The sequence below is a fragment of the Silene latifolia genome, chromosome 11 (genome assembly GCF_048544455.1).
Source record: "Silene latifolia isolate original U9 population chromosome 11, ASM4854445v1, whole genome shotgun sequence".
Classification (NCBI taxonomy): domain Eukaryota; kingdom Viridiplantae; phylum Streptophyta; class Magnoliopsida; order Caryophyllales; family Caryophyllaceae; genus Silene; species Silene latifolia.
In genome coordinates, this window is record NC_133536.1 from 804984 (window position 1) to 823553 (window position 18570).

Sequence of the window (18570 nt, forward strand, 5' to 3'; positions counted from 1 at the left end):
ATCACTATTATTACTTTAGTGACAAAAATAAATAAGAGAATTTAAAAATTAACATCATTAGCTTTGTGCTATAAAATTTATTTTGTTTAAAATACATTTCAGCACATTACTTAATGCTCTTGATTAATTGTCAATTACAATTTATTCAAATCAAAATACAATGACGAGAAATATGAATTAATTAATGAGATATCACTATTATTAAGTAATTTAATAAATATAAAAAAAACTCTATATACCGTGCATTTATTGCACGGGATCTAAACTAGTCACTAACAATTCATCATCATCAAATACCTAAATCTTTATTTTGTCTAATCAACTAACATTTAGTACCTAAATAATAAAACAATAACAACATAACATACTCAATTATTCATCAAATTACTTATATGATTAACGGCCTTATGACGAAATATACTAGAGGGTATTATGGGATTGAAAAAGGTAAATACAAGGGCAACATATGTAGAAACTTTAAATAAAGAGTACCATGTGTAATCTGGCAAAGTTTGAGGGTACCATGGAAAATTCCCGTAAATTTTATATCAAATTCAAAATTTTCTATAAATATCCTACAAATAAAGTTGTAAATCAAATTTTGAATGAAAAAGTTTAACAATATATTAAGTTTATATTTCTCTAAGATAGATGGTAAATAACTTATTTATTCAATTTGATATGCTATCTTTTCAAATGTGATACGATCATTTAAGATTTTTATTCAAGATTACAACGTTTAATTTTAAAAAGTAAAAGAAATTCACGACTTTAATAAACAGGATTGTATATTAAAACAAATTTCTTAAATTATCAGTGTTTTGAAAAACCTACAAAACATAAGTGTGATTTGTAAAAAAAAATCAAAACATTTAGACGGTAAAATTTTCTTTGCTTACATATAAGTTTATAAAATTTTAAAATTTCTTATTAAAGTAAATAAACAATAAAAAATATGAATTAAATTAATCAAATTGTTTTAAAAAATTTATATTTAAATGTTTTTTCATATTATTATATTTGATTAATTCATTCATTCAGATTTTGTATTTTTGAAGGAAGCAAGTTTTAGGTTTGCCTTAACATGAAAATATCTTAATTTAAGTCGGAAAAGATACTCGCCATGAGTGTTTGTAGTTCGTGGCTAAAAAAATATTTGTCACGGAACAATTCGTGACTAAATAAAATTTCGCCACGGGTGTGACATAGCTCGTGGCTAAAATATCCTATGGTAAATCCAAATCCAAGAACTATTCTGCCTAAAGAAGTGATCTTCCGCGAAATACTAAGAAGGTTAAATCTCGATCATATCTTTCAATTTAAAACAACTTTTAGATCATGGTTATTGAATCTTGAATCAGATTGGTTCATGAGAGAATATATTAAGCATTCATACATAGCTTCAAATCACTGCATGTCTCTCCTCCAAAGAGACATGTACATACGAGAGAAAGAGGAAGTGATGGGTTGGGTAAACCGCATAAAATTTGAGTTCTTGACTTGGGATGGTAGGGTGACCATCAAGTCGGCTTATTAGAATTACCATGACCGTCTTCTGTTTGTGGGTTTGGTGAATGGGTTGATTTGTCCGTTATCTAAAGACCTAGATGCCTTCTTGGTTTGGAACCCGGTGGCGAGGAGAGTCCGGACAATACAAAGCGGTAAGGATGAAGGTGGCCCAAGCTTGAGATCCTATGGTTTTGGGAGAATTGGAGATGATTATTTGATTGTGGCGGTTTACAGTAACTCTGATTTGATGCTCTTTTCCCTCAATACTAATACATGGGAAACAATCCTGCACAATATGGAAGGTTTTGACGGAGGCCTAATATACTCTTGTGGGTTTCTAGCGGGTAACTCATTGTACTGGGCTTGGGATGAGGGTGAATATTTGAGAGGTCTGATAACCTTTAACCTCCTCACTAAAGAGAGCTAACTAGTATGGATGTCCCTTTTTGGCTTAGTTCCCAATTTACCATCGATAATATTTGGGCCGTCGACGAAGAGGTCTTCATCTACAGTGGTTTTAACCGAAAAACATCAGACCTTGGAGGCTCATTGGCAACAGCCAAGTGGAATTTATCTTCTCTGTGTTAAAAGAGGAAATGGACGGTTTGGTGCTTGTTCTAATCAAGGAGAATAAACTGTTGGTTCATAAAACGGACTTCACTCGCAACAGGCAATGCATCAGAGTGTACGATCTGATTAAGCATAAGTTCATAGAAGGGTTTTCGTTGTCGATACATCGCGATGCGACTATTGGACTGCCATACCCTACCTACCCAGATTAGAAGAACCGTAGCTTTTCATGTCCCTCACCAATCAACTACGAGTACGTTTTCTGTACATTGTTTCACAAGTCGTTAGTGCTGCTGAGTATAAATTATTCCTATTGCTTTACATGTGGACCTTCCCGACCTATGTAAAATAGGGTTAATGGTGCTCATAAATGTTGTAATCTGTTGTGTTTGTTTTTGGTACGAGGAACTAGTCATCCACAATAACATGTCACGATCATCATTCTATATGTCCTGTTGTGTTTTCTATTCGTTTATTGAGAAACTTCCTTGGATTTGTGCTTTTATTCGACATTCTTGTAATGTTTGTATCCGTTGTTGCAGTTTTTTTTTTTTTGGGTGCGAAAGAGGGCAAAGCCCCGAAAGTTACCTACTAGCTATTACACGAGGGGTAGCCACCCCAAAAATGACCTCCCTAAGGATTGGACGAAGCTCATTAAGAGGAATATCTAAATGCGTAATTAAAGTGTTCGAAGTGAACCCCGTGTTGGCAAGAAGATCATGCGTTTATAGTGTTGGAGCTTGTGTCCTCCACAATTAGTGTGATAACATTTATAAATCTCTTATAGGTTCACAAGGGTATACTTAGTATTTTATCAGTTGATTAATGTTTATTAATAACGGGTGGCTTGTTAGAAGTTTGACGTTATTATCATACTGATGGCGGTGATCAGCTGGTCTCTAAAAGTCACACCTAAAGGATGTGTTTGAGAGATGTGATTATATGAAAATGTAATCACATTGATGCCTTATATGACTAAAAGGTTAGTCCATGTATTTGACTAAATAATTAGTCAATATGATGATGAGACGATTATTTAATACAATTAAATAATATTTGCTGAGACGAATTAACTGTTAATTCGTAAATTGAATATAAACTGTTATATTTAATTAATGTATATAATGTTAGCTTAAACGAATTAAGATGTTAATTCGTAATTAAACGTAACCAGTTATATTTAATTAGCGAACTATAAATATGTTATATTTATAGTTAATGTATATATTATGCGGAATTGTCATAATAAAATGTTGACAGACCGGTATTAATAAATCGACTGCAAACTGTTGTTTGTGGAATTATAAATACATGTTGACATAATTGACAATTGATAAAAATAAAACACATTATATACATTATGATAACTACCAAAAATAAGAAGATTTTTCTCTCCTTATTTTGGTGTTACACGGCTCAAAAGGAAAAGAAAGAAAAAATTATCTTCCCCATTATCTCTCCTTTTTCGATTATATTAGGTGAGAAGGAGGATTATTTTTATTCATTCCTTTTTGACCTAATTCTCTCATCACAAAACAAAAACCCTAAAAATAATTAACAATTTTAGGGATCTATTCTAGCAAAGAAAAGAGGCATTTCTCATCACATTTTGGGTGCAACGATTAGGAGAATATCGATCTCGATATTGTACTTAGGCCAAATTGCTAGGACCAAAGGTTGATTCTAATCTCCACTATTTTTGTTTATGCAATTTCATTTATGACTAGCATTTTCATAATTATAATTTCGTTATAATCCGAATTTTTTGATGAAGTATACCGATATTTCCCACAAGTGGTATCAGAGCATAGGCCACGAAATTATTTTATATGATTTTCATAAATGAATTTAACAAAATTTCGAGAAAAATAAAAAAAAAGGTTTCGGCCGAAATTTTTTTTTTTTTTTTTTGCCGAGACATTTTTTTGTTTTTGATGTTTTGTTTCCATTTGATTTATTGATATTGTTGTTTTAATATGTTAAGATGATAATATGATAAATTTGTAGATGTTTTGATTTAATTAAAATTAAATTGAAATGTAAATGGAAATTGTTTTGCTTTATGATTTTCATTTGTTTTGCTATATAATTTTGGCATACAAGTTAATTTATAATGTTCAAATCAATTGTGATGAATCAAATATCTGGATAATCGATTTGATCATGATTTAGATATTCATTTTAAGAGGTTAAATTGAATCATCTAGTTTGAATATATGTTTAAATTAAAAAGATGATGATTATGCCAATCTTGTTATACTAGCAACTTTAAACAAATTGTTCATATAAAAGTGGTTGCTTTCGTTTAAGGAAAAAAAAACTGTTTTTTTCTCGTTTTTAGGGCATTTGCCGAGAGAAAGAGAAAAGAAAAAAATTCTGTTTTTTTTTTTGTTTTTGTGAAAATGCCGAGAGAAAAGAGAAATGAAAATTCTGTTTTTTTTTTCGTTTTTTTTGCCGTGAGCTGTTAAAAAAAAAAAAACAGTTTCGGTTTTTGTTAGTTTTTGGCCAATTATAATTATACATTACTTTTATAATGTATGATTGTTTGTTGTGAAAAAGTTCACAAATTAAAGATACCTAATTATTTTAAAGAGGTTTAAAATAATGTTGGATTAATTCATATTACTAGTTAATATGTATTAAGATTGGAATTATTGTGAGTAATTGAGGAATTGTCACATAATTTGATCATTTAAATAGGTGGTTTGGATAAATTACTTTACATAATTAAGGAATTATGTCTTGAATGATTAATTTATAGTTGATGTTTTTTATTTAGTTGAATGAATTGTTGAATGGTTTATTTACGTATTTTTGCAATCGGTTGTAATTTGTATTATCTAGTGTGGCCTTAGTTAATTATGTTTTCGTAATGATGGAAACATAATTTTTATGTAATTTTGAGATCTCGAATCTCCTTTGGTTTTCTTTAGTATTATATTTTTGAAATTAGAATGTAAATAGGTTCATTTTGTAATTTATTTATTATAATTTTGAGAAGACTAAAGATGGAGATTGGATTGCTCACTCCCGCTACATGGACCAAGATGGAACATCGAGACAAGCTTCTCGGGTCCTAGGAAGGATTCCAAAGTTGTATTTATGTTCATTTTGGTAGATAGGCCACACTAGGACTTTATTTTGTTTTACGTTTTTCATTCTCGTTGATTTTCATTCGCATGATAATTAGTGCATCATTTTCCGCCTAAACCAAACCACCTACTACTTATATGCATGAAAATGGACTCATATAGATTGTATATTAGTCATCATGGATATAAAGATGTCACACAATTTTAAGCCATCGTCTTAGTTTATTCATTCTCGCATGCTAGATATTAGTTCACTTAAAATGAATTAAAATAAAGTTGATGGGATCTTCCTCTAAAACTGAAATTGAGACTAGTCTTTATAGGCCAAACAGCTATGAATCCCTTCTTCGTCGGTAGGCATATAAGATCTTACTCTCCATATGACCTCTTCTACGTTGGGTAAGTAGTTTGTGTTGACTTAGTTTACCTCGACATTATAATCCGAAGAGTTTCTCGAGATTATGATGGACTATAGATAGAATTTACAGAAATTTATCAACCAAGAATTCTAAAAGTAGAATTAGCCAAAAAGTTGGCTTATCAATTTACAGATAATTGAGTCTTGGGATCATTTATATAATTCTTGAGGGAGGTCAATTGTATAAATGCTTGAGTCTTCGCGTTATAACAGTATTGCATTAGACTTAAATCATAACGATGAGTATGCTTATTGATAAGGTTATTTCAGTCGTTTTCCTTAATCAAAATAAATCCTATACTACTACTAACAAAATAGCTAGCGGTAAGTCAGGGTCGAATCCACAGGGAGGCGGTGATTATCTAATTTGTTTATATTTAAATCCGTCTTAAGGTAACCAATTTTGGGGGTTTGTTTTGTTTGTATGCTAACCAACTAATTGCAAGTAATTTAAAGGGCAAATAACAATAATATTAAAGGTCTAGGATTTCCGGTTCACTAGGTCAATTATATGGGGTCTATTAATCAATTGCTAGATCTACCAAGTTGTCTAAGGTCATAAGATCGGTCGACTCTATTATGCCCTTTAGATCGATTCTAACATGCGGTCGCTATAATTAGATACAATCTATTCGATTATCGCAGCCTATATTAATTCTAACCCGGTCGGTGAAAGGATTAATTCCCTATACTAATTAACAACTCAGGCCTAAGTTAATTAACTAGAATAAGAACAATAATCAAACGGCAACTTAAACGATTTCACTAGCAATTAATCAATTTCCCCTTTCTAATTAACCTAGATCCCCTTCACCCTGGATTAAGAATTTAGCTACTCATATTAAAGGTACAAACAACAATAACAATAATAAGAAATATGATTGCAAGCATACAAGATGAACAATGAAATAAATGATTAATAATAAAGGAAAGATTAAGAACAATACCGTAATTAAAGGCAATAGATCCGAACAATAATTAAACTAAGCTTAGTATTTGAGAGAGTTTTATAAGGTAGCTATATTAAACCTACTGAAAATAAAGCATCCCTAACCTAGGGTACGAGTTTTGGTATTTATAGCAATACATAACCGACTTAAGGAAAGTTGCGGGAATTATAAAACTGGAAGGTTCCTCGATCGAGCCTAAGTGGACTCGATCGAGGAACCACTTCCTCGATCGAGCCTGGTGTAACACCCCCATACTCCAAGTGCCTTACCAGGACCACTTAAGGCATGAAAGTGCTACCATCTCGGTTACCCGAGGCAATGATATTCACAAGACAATAAAGAAACATATTTAAAAGTAAATAGTTTAAGTGATTACATGATCGAAACCACAACCGATAAACTGGAATTACAAGTTCTCAAAACTAGCTACTATCAAAATACTATAAAGCGTCAGACACAGCGGAAGACTTCTAAACTGCAACGTGGTGACTCATCCCAGCTATCCCATACGCATCGTCTCATATCTGCTCAATAACTGCTCACCACCCCCGAATGGATCACCACAGTTTTTAAAACATTTAAACGGGGTCGAGTACTAATCACACAATTCATATAATCCAACAAGAAGATAAACAGACTTAAAATTTTAATCACACACACACACAAACCAACCAATTCCAATCATCTCAATCGATCGTCCATCCTTTGGACCGGACCCGCCCGATGGGGACCGCAGCCGTACCCACCAAATCCCCGCTTCACATAACAGTGAGCGATAACCCTGTCCATTAATGTGCACATCCCCTTCCGTGGCGGGTTCCACGAAGGGCAAAACTAGGGCGTGAAGCCACTCCCGCAAGTGACCCCACTCAGCCGAGGCCACGCCTCGCGAACCATCAACAACGATCACAACCACAAACACAATATAATCATTATATCAAACAACTAAATACAGCACATCACCAATACCCCATTATGGGACTAATACTGAGTAGGAAATCCTACCTGGAAAGCACACAATCAGACGGTCTCTACTGCTGAATCAAAAAGCTTCCTCTATGAACCCTCCTCCTATCATTCAACACATAAAGGCTACCAAATCACATACTACACATAAACCCCCAAATCTCTAAATTAGGGTTTAATCAAAACAAAGGAAAGACAATAAAAAGGGTACATAGATCTTACCCTCGACGCAAGGAACTCAACGGTATAAACAACGACAAGAACCGACCGTCTGAACTCCGGAAATTGCTAAGAATGCGATTAGGAAGATGAACTTGTTTGCTTTCTTTCTTAAACAGAAATTTAGGTTTTGAAAAGTGATTTAGAACAATGTCGACGAAACTTATATACCTAATCCGCATAATTAACAAAACCCGAGAAAACTCCCCGTAAAACCGGCTACTCGATCGAGTACCCAAGGCTACTCGATCGAGTACCCCCCTACTCGATCGAGTACCCCAGATACTCGATCGAGTACCCAACAGGTCAGAAACTTTTCTAAAACGCAACTTACCCTTACTCGACAGAGTAAGGCCTACTCGATAGAGTACCCCAAGACTTATAAATACGGAGTATTACACCTGGCCTGGCTCGATCGAGGCACCAAAGTTCAAGAACACCCAACTCTCGACATTGCGAAATTTAGTTGATTAGGTTGGTTCCTCGATCGAGTCAGAGGTGACTCGATCGAGCATGAAGTTCCTCGATCGAGCCAAGGTTGACTCGATCGAGGCACCAATTTCCTGCTTCGCGCACTAGACTTCAAACGGCCGCCATTTCTTCGTTACTTGTCAGAAACAAGCGATTTTTGCGGAGTTGGAAAGCTAAGAAGATAAGCTTTCACTTCCAATTGGAATCACTTGAAAATCTGTTGTAGAACTCGAGATAGGGCTCTTCAAATTAGGCACTTGTAATAAGAAGCTCTTTTCTTCGTGTTTTCTTCTTAACTTCTCTTCCTTCATTCTTATGGATTCTCGTGCCATGCTTCGTGTATCCCTTCATTCCCACTCCGCGATGCTCATTTCATTCCTTTTCTCCTCAAATGCATCATTCCTGCATCAAACATCAAAAGGCGGAAGTATCGACATTCTAACTTAAAAGGCATGTAAATGCTATAAACTAGCACGAAAACCGTATAAAAAGCAATTAAGGGGAGGCATAAATATGTATATAATTATGACTCATCAAACTCCCCCAAACCATCTTTTTGCTTGTCCTCAAGCAAAGCAACACACAATACAAAAGGCAATCATACAAATGGCAAATAAACAACTCAGAGCTAATGTTGATGCACATACAAATCCCAAGCTATCCATATCTTGTAACAAAGCAATGACTAAAGTGTACCAATAAAACAAATTCAAAGGTACGGGAAATAGAAAACATAGCTCAAGTCTCAAGTCACCATACTATAGACAAATGCCAAATACCTTTCGATCTTGCAAGACAAATTAGTTGGATTCTCGCGGATGTCACTCATGCACTCATAAGTATATAGGGTGAGTTATATGTGAAGATAGAAAGAAGTAGAAACACTCACTCAACTTATGAAACATGCATGCAATCTAATGTGATAGAGATTTCCCCAACTAATATGCAATCACATATGTAGACAAAAGTACATGTATCAAGGACAATAAGGGTGGCAAATGGGTTAAAGGGATATAAATGGTTTGTGCCTAAGCACGTTATGGATATGTGGAGCTAAGACGGTAGTCGCAACGCTAACCAAAACAAAAACCAAATCTTTGATAATAAATGAACCCAACTTAGAGAAATGATCTCAACTTTACAACATATGAGAGCTAATAAATTACTCTCCAATTAAGCATTAGACTCTAACAACCATCCTTTTTATCCTTGACAAAACCAAATGAAGCAATCTCTTTCTTTTCTTTTATTTTCTCTTTTACATTTTTCGATTTTTCTCTCTCTTTTTTTTCCCTTTTTTTTTCTTTTTTTTTCGCTTCATATTTTTCTTTTCCAACACAAGGATACAACACAATCGCTAAAAGTATTTTGCTATACTCACAGGACAACAATAAGTCCCAACCCAACCATAATAGAAAAATAGACATGATAAATAAGCAACTGCGACTGTCCCGAAAAGGTAGGCAAATTCTTGGATTGTAGCTAATAGGATGTAATTTAAGATTGGCTACAAGGGTTCAAACGGGCTAACAAAAAGGCAATTGTAAGGCTTATTTGAATGGTAAGAACGCCTATCCACATGTATTTAGTCAAATGAAAGCAATAGAACTGCGATTGTTCACTATTTGATCATAAGCCTAATTCAGCCTATTCTTGGCAATGGCGTAAACTAATGAGTTTTCGGACTCTCTTTAGAAAAGGACTGAGATGGCAGGTAGGTAATGGTAACAACATTAAATTTTGGTCTAATAATTGGGTTTTTTCACACCCACTTACAAGCAGTATGGTTGATGATGATAGTAACCGTGATCTTAATCTTTTGGTTAAAGATTTCATAACCTCGGACAAGCAATGGGATGTTTGTAAATTATCCAATTTAGTGAATAACGATATTGTTAATCAGATTACTAACATTCCAGTGCCACATAATGATATTCCAGATACCCTCATTTGGGGGCTGTCCGTAGATGGAAATTTCTCTACCAAAACAGCAACTTGTTTAGCGCAAGGTTTGTTCGATCAAGCTCTTGACAAATTTGAATTTCAGTGGATTTGGAAATTGAATATTCCTCCTAAATTGAAATTTTTTCTTTGGAAATCATGTGTTGACGGCCTTCCAACGAAAAGTAGACTTCTCAAGAGTCATATTGATGTCCCACCTCATTGTGTTATGTGCAACAATCCTATTGAAAACAAAGATCATTTCTTTTACGAATGTCCCTTGATTGGGTCTGTCATCCAAGACCTGAACATTTTTAGTTTCAACGAGTTTTTGTCAAATTATGATACTATTACAAATCAAAGTTTTCTAACGAAACTTAATTATCTCAAGGATTTAATTCCAAAAGATGACTTTATAAAGATTATTTTTATTTGGTGGAATGCATGGTTCCATAGAAATGATATTATCTTTAATAATGTTAATTTAAGTATCAGCAAAATTGTTACTTTATGTAATAATAGCACTAAGACATGGAATGTGACTAGATTTAAGGATCTCAACAATCCCGAGGTAGAAGAGTCAGCTAGAAACAATTCTAGTAAGGAAGAAATTTGGTGGGAAAAACCTACAAACGGTTTCCTAAAGCTAAATTTTGACGGATCGAGAATAGAAGATAATAAAGCTGCTTTAGGATATTCTATAAGAGATCACAATAGTAAAGTCGTTTTGTTGGGAGCAAAAAAGTGCGGATTCAATAGTATCCTTGTTGCGGAAGCACTTGCTTTAAAAGAAGGTATTTTAGCAGCTAAATACTTAGGAATCTCAAAGTTAATTGTGGAGGGTGATAACCTATGTGTTATTAACTCGATTCGATGTACTTGGCAAATTCCATGGGAAATTTCTAGTATTATCAAGGATGTGAAATTGGACCTTCATTTTTTCGATGAAGTGATAATTAAACATTGCTTTCGTGAAGCCAACAAGGTTGCTGACTTCATGACTTCTGTTGGACATTCATGTCCAACTCTTTCGAGGTGGTTTGATAGCCGGTGGCTTCAACTTACCTCCCTCATTCGAAAGGATGAGATAGGTTGGTCCTACCCTAGAGGATCAACCTAGTTTTCTTACTAAAAAAAAAAAAAAAAAAAAAAAAAAAAAAAAAAAAAAAACATCCATGTTTCAAACCTGAGTAATTAGAACTCCAAACTACCCACAAACATAAACATGTTGGAGATTTGATCATTATTCCTTTAATTAATTCTAAATAAATTATAACCTCCCAAATTTTATTTTTTCAAATGTCCAGAGTTTCTTGTGATTTCAAATGGCTGCTTCTTATTGCAGCTGCAGCATTCATCTATATTCAGGTTAATTTAGTCCCCATTTCATAATTTACTGATTTGTTCTAATGATTTACTAATTTTATTTTGATGTTAAGTTTAAGTAAAACCCAGAATTTTGTAATCATTAAATTATGGTTAATCAGGATTATTTATGTAATCACTAAAGCAAACACGCCATTGGGAATGTCGTGTGTTGGGAAGGAAACACGCCATTCCTTTTGGCGTGTCTTATGTAGTTTTTTTTTTTTGTTTTTTTTTTTTAAGTTTATGTGAGTCTTAGGTCTCGTTTGGTTGCCATACGGGAATTAATATCCCATGATTTTACAAAACACGTGAATTGACCAATTCATGTGAATTGCCCAAAACTCGTTTGGTTGACATCCTGGAATTAAATTGACACAGGAGTTTCCAATTACCTAGGGAGGACTAGGTAATTAAACTCCTCCATTATGGAGGAGTTGGGAATTCATGGGAAAAAGAAAATCCCATGATTTGGGGTAACCAAACATCCCTCATTTTTCCAAATCATGGGATTTTCCAATTCACCCATTTTTGTGAGGGCAACCAAACGAGACCTTAGTTGGAGAAAAAAAACTACGGTAAAGACACGTTTCCTTCCTAAAACGCCCCATGGGTAATGGCGTGTTTATTCTGTATTTTAGGTTTTGAAAACCCGAACTTGTAAACACCATTTTGATAAATATTTTCAAAACCGACCCAAAACGATAAATACTTTATTTTTAACATTATTTTAAAAATGGATTCCATTTTTCGAGGCAAACATAACCAAGACAAAAACACAAGTAAACCAAAAAGTCAAGTCTTCACATCATCCTTGTTTCAAACCTGTGTAATTAGAACTCCAAACTGCCCACAAACATAAACATGTTGAAGATTTGATCATTATTCCTTTATTATTCCTTAAATTAATTCTGAACAAATTCAAATCTCCCAAATAAAAACCCAATTTTTTTTTTTTTTTGAAATGTCGAGAGTTTCGTGTGATTTCAGATGGCTGCTTCTTATTGCAGCTGTAGCATTCATCTATATTCAGGTTAATTCAGTCCCCATTTCATAATTTACTGTTTTTATTTTAATGATTTACTAATTTTATTTTGATGTTAAGTTTAGGTAAAACCCAGAATTTGTAATAATTAAATTATGGTTAATCAGAGTTATTTATTGTTTATTTTAGTGATCTAATTTGATAATAAGTGATAGTATTAGTGTTGTTCAGCTTCTGGGGTTTTGGAATTTGTGATTTTGTTTGATTTTTATGTTTGTTTGTTTGGATTTTATGGAGTTTAGCTGATAAAATTGATATAGTGCTAAGATTAGTGTTCATGATTGTGTTAGTTGAAGGGGGTTATGGTAGGAGATGTAGTTGTAGTGTGCAAGGTTCAAGATTGGTTTACGGGTCGATGTATCGACACAGTAATGTTGTGCTTATGCGAGGGTGGTAGTTGATATCCGTTCTTTTACCTGCAAAATGATGGGACTTCCTAAATAAGGAAGGTCGCGGTTGGCTTTCCTGTTATCTAACCCCAACAGGATCTCTCCTAAACACACGCAAGCTGGGCTCCTGCGCAGCTCCATTAACAAGGCCGTAGTTCTAGGATGAGTTTGGGGGTGGGAGGGTGGTAGTTGATATTGGCAGAAAATGCTTAGTTTCAGAATGAGTTTGGGAGGGTGCTAGTTGACAATAAAGCCTTAGTTTCGGAATACGTTTGGGAGGGTGATACTTGAGCTCGACAACGAAGCCTTAATTCCAAAATTATTTTGGAAGGGTGCTTGTTGGTAGATCATAAATGTGGCAAATTGTTATTATGAATCATGATCTATACACAACAACAACAACAACAACAACATCAGAGCCTTAATCCCAAAATGATTTGGGGTCGGCGGACATGAATCATCCTTTGGAACCGTCCATGGGTGAACGCACACCTCAATGCGAAAAAAAAATAGAAAAGAAAAAGTGAAAAACAAAAGGGGAGTGAAACATAATACAAAAGCCAGATAAACTTATACTTCGTAGGTTTTAAAATCGAAGTCCGTATTTCTTTTATAAAATCATGATCTATAAGTTGATGAAAAATTGCCGGTTTAACCTCTTCCTCTGAATTTAGAGTTTAGGCAGAGATGACATAGTATTTAAGTTCAAGAATGTAGTGGCACTAAGAATTACTGTACATATAGCATGTTTGGTAGGATTAATTCCTGCTGTACACTATAGTATACGCAGGGCCTTCAAATAAATTTGAGAGGTCCAGTTCCAAAACAGTAACACTGTTTGAGGCATCGTATAAAAGAAAAACTTATTTTTTTGCCGTAGATGGTACTGGAACATGGACAATTAGACTCTAAAAAGTTTGGGTCCTGGTTTCGAGAACCTGAACTTGTTGTCAGACACCATTGAGTAAACCCTGTACTACTTAAGCTTATATTGTAATTGCCATCTTCTAGCGTCCAGTTTTTTTTCGCAGTAGCTTTATGGTGCCGTCCTTTACTTACAAATGGCTACTGGACTTCAAAGTGCAGATAGCAATTATTGTGAATGTCCTTGCGAGTTGCTACCTCTTGAATTGTTATCGTACAGTGAGCTACAAAGAGCTGATTTATTTGTTTCTTTGGTCTTTTTGTTCACTAGATGCGGCTGTTTGCTTCACAATCAAACTATGCTGATCGCCTTGCTGCAGCGGTATGTGGATCTCTCAAGTCTATTGTTTTTAGTGTGATTACTGGAGTAATGTTTATACTTTAGCCTACAAATTGCGTATTTTGTCTGAAAGTTCCAGTTTGGTTTTGCGCTAGATGATAAAGAATTGATTTTCCTATATGCTGGTAAGGATAGATCTACTGTGCATGTCTTGGAATCTATGTTACTCGTATATTCCAGGCTGCTTTTCCACTTCCCTGTGCATCCCTTGATTGTAACCTGTGTGCGAAACTGTTATTAAGTTCGTCGATTTGTTATAACATGTTATGACGGAAGAACCTTGATTCGTCTTGTATGAGCTTATTGAGCTGCTGTTCCTAGATATCATAGTAGGCTAAGTAACTCAAAATATCCAAAGATCTAGCGGATACAGTGATGTTCAGTTGCTGTTTTTTTCTTCATTTTCACCGCGTATTTTTATGCTTGATGAATTTTCAGGTGGAAGCAGAGCTTCAGTGCACTAAACAAACTCGATTGTTTATTGAACAAATAAGTATGCAGCAAGGACAAATCGTGGCATTGGAAGGTCGGATCTTTTACTGGAGTAGTTTGTCTTTCCTACTTCTATGCATAAGATTGTCTAGGACCTTACGGTGACTTCATGTCATCATTAGTATTTTTGACAAAGTTCACAGCTGCAATGACAGTGCTTACGCAAAGCAGAAACTCATAACAAAGAACTTGAAGCTTAAAATATTCATCTTCTTCAGGATTTTCATTCAAAGTAGTTAGATATTTGCTTTATTACTGAATTCAATTTAACTATCAAATTAGTGGGTGTGAATGTGTGATCCTACCAGCACGTCATTCTTTTCGTTTATTTGACAAGTCTGAAATTGTGCTTCCAAATTCAGATGAAAAGAAGCGGAGAGAAGAAGAAGTCACACAACTAAGAGCAATTGTTCAAAGTCTTGATGGTAAGGAGTTACTGATAAAATTTGAAATTTTGGTACATTCATAAATACTTTTCCTTTCTGAAATAAGGGAGGTTTTCTATTTTAATTTTTGTTCTCGGTGCATCCATGACCGTACTCTTCTATCATCTTCTCTAATATGAGCTCTTCTTTTTCACTAGATGCTTTCACATTCTTCAAAGCCTGTACCTTATCCACTTCATAACAACATAACAAAAAAAAGTCATTTGAGTTCGTCAATTTGTTGATATGTCGTCCTTACTTTAGTTTGATATTTTTTTGAGGCTTTATTTTATATTCAGTTATTCTGTTTTGTTGTGTAGGGAAAGGCAATCAACAGTTGACCGAGAAAATAGAGGTTCAACTCATTTAGGCCCTTGGTCTCATTTTCAGGAGTATACCTGACTTATTAACTGTCTAATATGCTGAAACCTATAGGTACCAGTGGCAGCTATCGTAGTTATGGCCTGCAATCGCGCTGATTACTTGGAAAGAACTATTAAATCAATTTTGAAGTATGTCTCTTGTTTCAAGTTTAGCTTCCGTACTCATTGACGATCACTCAGTCTCTTATCTGCCAAAGATTTTAGTGACCTTGATTCTGTATTCTGATTAACCTACCATTCTTTTCCAGATATCACAGCAACGTGGCGTCAAAGTATCCGCTGTTTATATCCCAGGTATAATTTTTTTTGGCTATAATCTCTAAGAATCGTGAAGTGTTCAATAATAATTTGTAGAATATTTAATGTCGACTGATGTTGCAGGATGGACCTGACCCAAATGTCAAAGACAAGGCACTTACTTTTGACCAGATAACTTACATGCAGGTAGGAGACTATTCTTAAATGACGTTCTTGTCTGAATTTCGTAGTACCGAAATTTCATCCATTGTATTCACCTATTGGGATGTTTATCATGAATTCAATCTTAAATTATTACAGCATTTGGATCATGAAGCTATTCATACAGAGCGGCCTGGGGAGTTGATTGCTTACTATAAAATTGCACGTAGGTTTGTTCTTTTTCGTTTTAATGGTTATTGATAATACTCTTTCATCAACTTGACAGATTTTGGTATCCCAGGTCATTATAAGTGGGCATTGGATGAATTATTCTACAAGCGCAATTTCAGCAAAGTGGTAATTCTTGAAGGTGGTTGTTGCTCACTCTCAAAAGCGATAGTAGATGTTTACCTTATATTTTATTTTTGATACTGGTTGTTGGAATGACGCTTGTGGTTTTACGCAGATGATATGGAGATTGCTCCAGATTTTTTTGAGTATTTTGAGGCTGCTGCTAATTTACTAGATAAAGACAGGCATGCCTCGCATTCTCTCATCATTATAATTTTGAATCTACTCACCCTTTCTATGTGGAACAACCTTCCTAATTAGTATAGTGTTTACTGCTTTCACTGTTTTCAGCCTCGTGTATCGTGGTCTAATTCTTTGAGGTGGCCATTGGCAGGTCAATAATGGCGGTTTCCTCCTGGAATGACAACGGGCAGAAGCAGTTTGTGCATGACCCTTGTAAGTAATGATGCTCTTCTTTTTCCCTCTAAAGTTTGAACGGCGCAATGTTTTTTGGTTTTTCTTCACACTTATTACTAGGTTTATCGGTTTTTATTGTTACGCCTTCCACTTTTTTTTCATGCAGATGTGCTTTACCGGTCTGATTTCTTTCCTGGGCTTGGGTGGATGCTGTCAAAAACTACATGGGATGAATTATCTCCAAAGTGGCCCAAGGCATATCCTTCTTGTGTTTGTTTTTGGTCTGTGATTTCATTGCTGCTGTTTGATCAATGTGTAACTGTACGTGTTTTGCCTTGACTATTTCTTACTTACTGGGATGATTGGTTGAGATTAAAAGAAAATCACAAAGGTCGGCAATTCATACGACCTGAAGTCTGCAGAACATATAACTTTGGAGAGCATGTAACTTCTCCATCTACCGAACTTTCTCAGTTGTCCACTCCTTCCATCCTTACACTTCAGTAAATTTTTCGCTTCTTTGCAGGGTTCCAGCCTAGGGCAATTTTTCAGTCAATATCTTGAACCTATTAAGCTCAATGATGTAAATGTGAGGGTCAAATTTTTTCCCTCGTACGCACGGTACTCCGTATATGTTTTCTCCTGCTGATATTACTCTTTCTCTGATTTCACCCTTCTGTTACCTTTTGCTTCTGCTAGGTTAATTGGAAGTCAATGGATCTAAGCTACTTGATGGAGGTAATTAGCATTGTACTTGTTTTTATTTATTTACAAGCGTGGCTATCGAAGTTGGGTTTGTTAATCTTTTATTGCGGTTGATTTAGTTCTCATGGAGATCTCGTGCAATGTTCAGGACAACTACTTGAAATATTTTGCCAGTCTTGTGCAAAAGGCTACCCCTTTATATGGGAATGATTTCGTTCTGAAGGCAAATAATGTAGATGGTGATGTACGTATTCAGTATAAAGACCAGGGAGACTTTGAAAATATTGCACGCCAGTTTGGCATTTTCGAGGAATGGAAGGTACCTTATTTTTCATTTTCATTAGTATATCAGCATTCCATGCACGACTTACAAAGATCATTACCAATTTTCATCCCATGCACGACTTTTTGCTTATGGCTGCTGTAATTTGAAGCTGCTCCGTTTATGAAGAACGGTTTGGTGCTTGATAAGGACTTAGAACCTCTATCTCTACTTAAATTCACGTCAGTAAATCAATTCTTAACTGAAAATGCTTAACATGTTTAATATCTCTATTTGATCAGGATGGAATCCCAAGGGCTGCATACAAAGGAGTCGTAGTTTTCAGATACCTTACCTCTAAACGTGTCTACCTTGTTGGCCCAGATTCGTTAAAGCAACTCGGGCTAGAGAAATCCTAATGAAAACAGGTTAGTGCCATATGCCTCCATTGCAGCAAATTGGAGCCTTGGAGGTGTTGAAATTGATGATGTACAAAGTTGCGAGACCAGACAGACTCTTGCTCTTGGGAACTGGCTACCAGTTACCAGAGTAACAAAACCAAAGGTCAGGGTTGGATTGGATGGTATGCAACTTTTATGGGCAACTGTAACGTTACAGGTTGTATCTTAGGTATTGAGGGTGAACTCCGAGTTTCAATTGACCTCAATCTCGATCTTAATCCGATATTCTTGTAGCTAGCTTTGGCTTACAGCCTTACACTGTATTTTGGAGTTGCATGATTCTGTGAATACATTGTTAGGTGTATGTGGACTTTCTTGACACTGTAAGGTACTTGCGGAATTAGACAAGGGACAATAGTAGAGGTCCGCAACAGAATGTATTTTCAAGTTGGCCAATACTCATTGGTCATCTCCTCGACAACCCCGCCATATTTTACACCAGTAATCTCCACGGGGAACTCGGTAAGGGTTATGTACCAGTTCAGGACAATATGGCAATTTAACATGTACGCTGTATATCCTTTTGGTGCGTTTTG

General features: G+C 35.0%; 1 protein-coding gene across 1 annotated transcript; it reads left to right on the top strand.

The window, feature by feature from the left end:
- Positions 1-12262: 12262 nt before the first annotated feature.
- On the top strand, positions 12263-18338 carry LOC141610566 (alpha-1,3-mannosyl-glycoprotein 2-beta-N-acetylglucosaminyltransferase). Its single transcript, XM_074428705.1, has 18 exons — positions 12263-12534; positions 14131-14181; positions 14638-14725; positions 15054-15116; positions 15437-15471; positions 15552-15628; positions 15748-15793; positions 15881-15943; positions 16058-16124; positions 16200-16268; positions 16365-16434; positions 16584-16645; positions 16773-16862; positions 16956-17050; positions 17133-17195; positions 17306-17344; positions 17460-17630; positions 17876-18338. Exons 1-18 carry the CDS (start codon positions 12466-12468, stop codon positions 17990-17992), a joined length of 1335 nt encoding a protein of 444 aa, XP_074284806.1. The 5' UTR covers positions 12263-12465; the 3' UTR covers positions 17993-18338.
- The last annotated feature ends 232 nt before the right edge of the window (positions 18339-18570 follow it).